The 3,897-nt window shown below is 41.4% G+C and overlaps 1 protein-coding gene across 1 annotated transcript in view; it reads left to right on the top strand.

The window, feature by feature from the left end:
* The window catches only part of LOC102000500 (olfactory receptor 1468-like), a 10,138-nt gene extending 9,292 nt beyond the window's left edge, over window positions 1–846 (top strand). The window contains exon 2 of the mRNA XM_005350272.3: window positions 5–846. Within this exon, the coding sequence (XP_005350329.3) occupies window positions 7–846 (840 nt within the window). The 5' untranslated portion in view covers window positions 5–6. The remainder of the gene's footprint in view (window positions 1–4) is intronic.
* The last annotated feature ends 3,051 nt before the right edge of the window (window positions 847–3,897 follow it).

The following is a 3,897-nucleotide window of genomic DNA, read 5'->3' as shown; positions in this document are numbered from 1 at the left end:
CTGGCCATGTACCTCATCACTGTCCTGGGGAACCTCATCATCATCATCCTCATTCTACTGGACTCCCATCTGCACACTCCCATGTACTTGTTTCTCAGCAACTTGTCCTTCTCTGACCTCTGCTTCTCCTCTGTCACAATGCCCAAATTGCTGCAGAACATGCAGAGTCAAGTTCCATCCATCCCTTATGCAGGCTGCCTGGCACAAATGTACTTTTTCTTGCTTTTTGGAGACCTTGAGAGCTTCCTGCTAGTGGCCATGGCCTATGACCGCTATGTGGCCATCTGCTTCCCCCTTCATTACACCAGCATCATGAGTCCTAAGGTATGTGTGAGTCTGGTGGCGCTGTCCTGGGTGCTGACCACATTCCATGCCATGCTGCACACCCTCCTCATGGCCAGATTGTCTTTCTGTGAGGACAATGTGATTCCCCACTTTTTCTGTGACATGTCTGCTCTGCTGAAGCTGTCCTGCTCTGATACCCATGTAAATGAGTTAGTGATATTTGTAACTGGAGGCATCATTCTTGTCATTCCATTTGTGCTCATCATTGTGTCCTATGCACGAATTGTAGCCTCTATTCTCAAGGTTCCTTCTTCCCGAGGTATCCGTAAAGCCTTCTCTACCTGTGGTTCCCACCTGTCTGTGGTCTCACTCTTCTATGGGACAATTATTGGACTATACTTATGTCCATCAGCCAATAATTCTACTGTGAAGGAGACAGTCATGGGCATGATGTATACAGTGGTGACCCCTATGCTGAACCCCTTCATCTACAGCCTGAGGAACAGAGACATGAAGGGAGCTCTTGTTAGAGTATTTTGTAAGAAGAAAATGATGGTATGATGCACATGATGGTATGATTGAGATTATTTATGTAGTAGATAATCGATATCAATATTATTATTATCTGCCCATCCCTCCAGATCACCAGCACCTATTCTATAATATATATATATATATATATAACTGATATCAATATTATTATTATCTGCCCATCCCTCCAGATCACCAGCACCTATTCTATAATATATATATATATATATATAACTGATATCAATATTATTATTATCTGAATTATGTTATTTACCTCTTTTTCATTAGGGAAATTTTTATAATATTATATAATTGTTCAGTAACTAAAACAGTAGAAGTATAAATGTGCAGTTGGTTTGAGAAAGGAAACAAGTGATCCTCCTGTGTCTACTCCACATGGTGCTGGAGTTAGGCAGGTGCATGGCCATGCCTTTTTTATGTTAGTGTTGGGAATCTAAACTCAGGTCCGATTCTCATGCACCAAGCATTTCTAACTATTGAACAATATTTCCAGTTCTACACTTATCATTTCCTAATGGTGAAACCTTCAAAACCATCTGTTTTTGGAATTTGTGATAGCTTGAATATAATTGGGCCCCACAATCTCATTGAGAATGGCACAACTAGGAGGTGTGGCTTTGTTGGAGTGGGTATGTCCTTGCTGGAGGAAGTGTCACTGTAGGTACAGGCTTTGAGGTTTCCTGTGTTCAAATACTGCCCAGTATCTCAGCTGACTTCCTGTTGCTTAGATGTAGAATTCATAGCTACCCCTCCAGTAACAGGTTTGCCTGCATCCTGCCATGCTCCCCACCATGAAGATAATGGACTGAAGTTCTGAAAGTATATGTGAACCACCCCAATTAAATGTTTTCTTTGTAAGAGTTGCCATGGTCCAGAGGCAGAGATCTACAGTGGAGCACTGGGCTGAGCTCCCAAAGTCCAGTCAAAGAGTGGGAAGAGTGAGAATACCAGCAAAGAACTCAAGACCATGATGGGGATACCCACTGAAATAGCTTACCTGAGGTAATGAAAACCCACCAACTCTGGCCTGACAGCGAGGGAACCAGCATAGGACCAAACCAGGCCCTCTGAATGTGGGTAACAGCTGTATGGCTATGGAAGACTGGGGCCACTGGTAGTGAGAGCAGGATTTATCCTTACTGCTTTTTGGAACCCACTCTCTTTGGAAGAATACCTTTCTCAGCCTAGATATAGTGGGAGAGGCCTTGGTCCTGCCTCAAAGCAATGTTCTAGACTTCATTGACTCCCTATGGGAAGTCTTACCCTCTTTGAGGAGTGGATGGAGGGGTGGGATGGGAGAAAAGGTAGAGGGAGTGGGATGAGGTGAAGGAGTGGGAACTGGGATTGATATGTAAAAGGAGAAATAATAATAAAGTGATACAAAGATAATAAAAATAAAAGATAGTTTAAAAAAAATAAGAGTTACTGTAGTCATGGTACCTCTTCACAGCAATAGAAACTCTAACTAAGAGAGAAATACATAATACATTCTGGTTGTAGGCACCCGATGATTCAACAGTACAGTGATGTAATGATGTTACTCCTATCTAATTATGATGTAGAGGCCATTGATCAAGCTCTCCCCATTCCAACTTCCCTCTACTCCCTCTGGCCTCTATGAACAGATGATTTTATATATTTTTATATCAGAATGGGATGATTTGGTGTATGTTATATTATGCAAGTGGCCATGAGGATTAGATGTATTCCTGAAAAACAGACAGGGAGAGGGACATGACTAAGTAATAAAGACTGTAAACTTCCAAGACTGCTGTCTTCTTCCTCACTCTGTTGACCTGAGACAAATCCTGGCAACTCAAAAGTCTTTGTGTGCTTTGCCTCTTTTGAGGACTTTTGAATTTGGATTAAATGAAGTTTGCATTATCATAAGGTGAGGAGCCTGAAGATCCCAGAGAGCAGAATGTGATGATTTAAATGAAACATATCTCTCATAGGCTTTTTTATTTAGCCACTTGATCCTCAGGTAGTGATGCTGTTTGGGGAGGCTGATGTGCTCTTGTTGAAGGAAGTATGTCACTAGAGATAACTTTGAAGTGTTAAAGCCACACAGTGCTTCCTTTGACCCCTCTTGCTTGTGTTTGAAGACAGGAGCTCCCAGTTTCCTGCTTCTGCTGCCTTCCTGTCACAATGGACTTTTATCCCTTTGGAACTATAAACTCAAATGCATTCTTCTTTTTACAAATTGCTTCTATTTTGGTGTTCTAGTACACAACCGAAAAGAAGCTCATAGAGTGAATAATGCAGAAAAGTCAAGCCTCAAGCTGGGCATGGTGGTGCACAACAGTGATCCCTGCACTTGGGGGAGGGTGAGCCCCATTGTAATATCCTAACCTACAACCATCATGCTGCTAAACCCACACCATCCACAACTGCACTTGAAATATTGGTCCTTATTACCACAGATAAGTACAGTCTTCCCCCTCCAGCAAGGAAACTTCTTTTTGCAACATACAGAGACTATTATAACCAATCAAAATGTAGAGTTGTGGAGCCTGGTACTAATACATACATCTTCAAAACAATTTCCACACTTAAGGCTCAGGAACATTTTTTTGTATGTGTGTATGTGTGTGTGTGTGTGTTTGTGTATATTCAAAGAGCTAGAGGATTAGGGAGATTGTAAAAGGAGATTGTGTTTGTTTCCTGGTCACCTAGACTTAAATAATCACACAAAACTATATTAATTACAACACCATTTGACTAATGGCTCAGGCATATTCCTAACTAGGTCTTATATCTTAAATTAACTCATTTCTATTAATCTGTGCATTGCCATGAGACTGTGACTTACCAGTAAGGTTCTGGTATCTTTCTCCTTTGGCAGCTACATGTCATCTGCCTGACTCTACCTTCTCTCTCTCCCTGAATTCAGTTTAGTTTTCCCACCTCCCTATATTCTGCCTTGCTATAAGCCAAAGCAGCTTCTTTTTAACCAATGGTAATAAAACATATTCATAGTATACAGAGGGGAATGACACATCAGGAGATTGTTGTGAGATTGTGTCTCTAAGTAAATCTTAGGAGCTACATCAAGTCTCA

This window comes from Microtus ochrogaster, chromosome 7, assembly GCF_000317375.1.
Source record: "Microtus ochrogaster isolate Prairie Vole_2 chromosome 7, MicOch1.0, whole genome shotgun sequence".
In the NCBI taxonomy this organism is placed as follows: domain Eukaryota; kingdom Metazoa; phylum Chordata; class Mammalia; order Rodentia; family Cricetidae; genus Microtus; species Microtus ochrogaster.
Note: the sequence above shows the minus strand (reverse complement) of the source record. Positions and strands in the feature narration are given on the sequence as shown.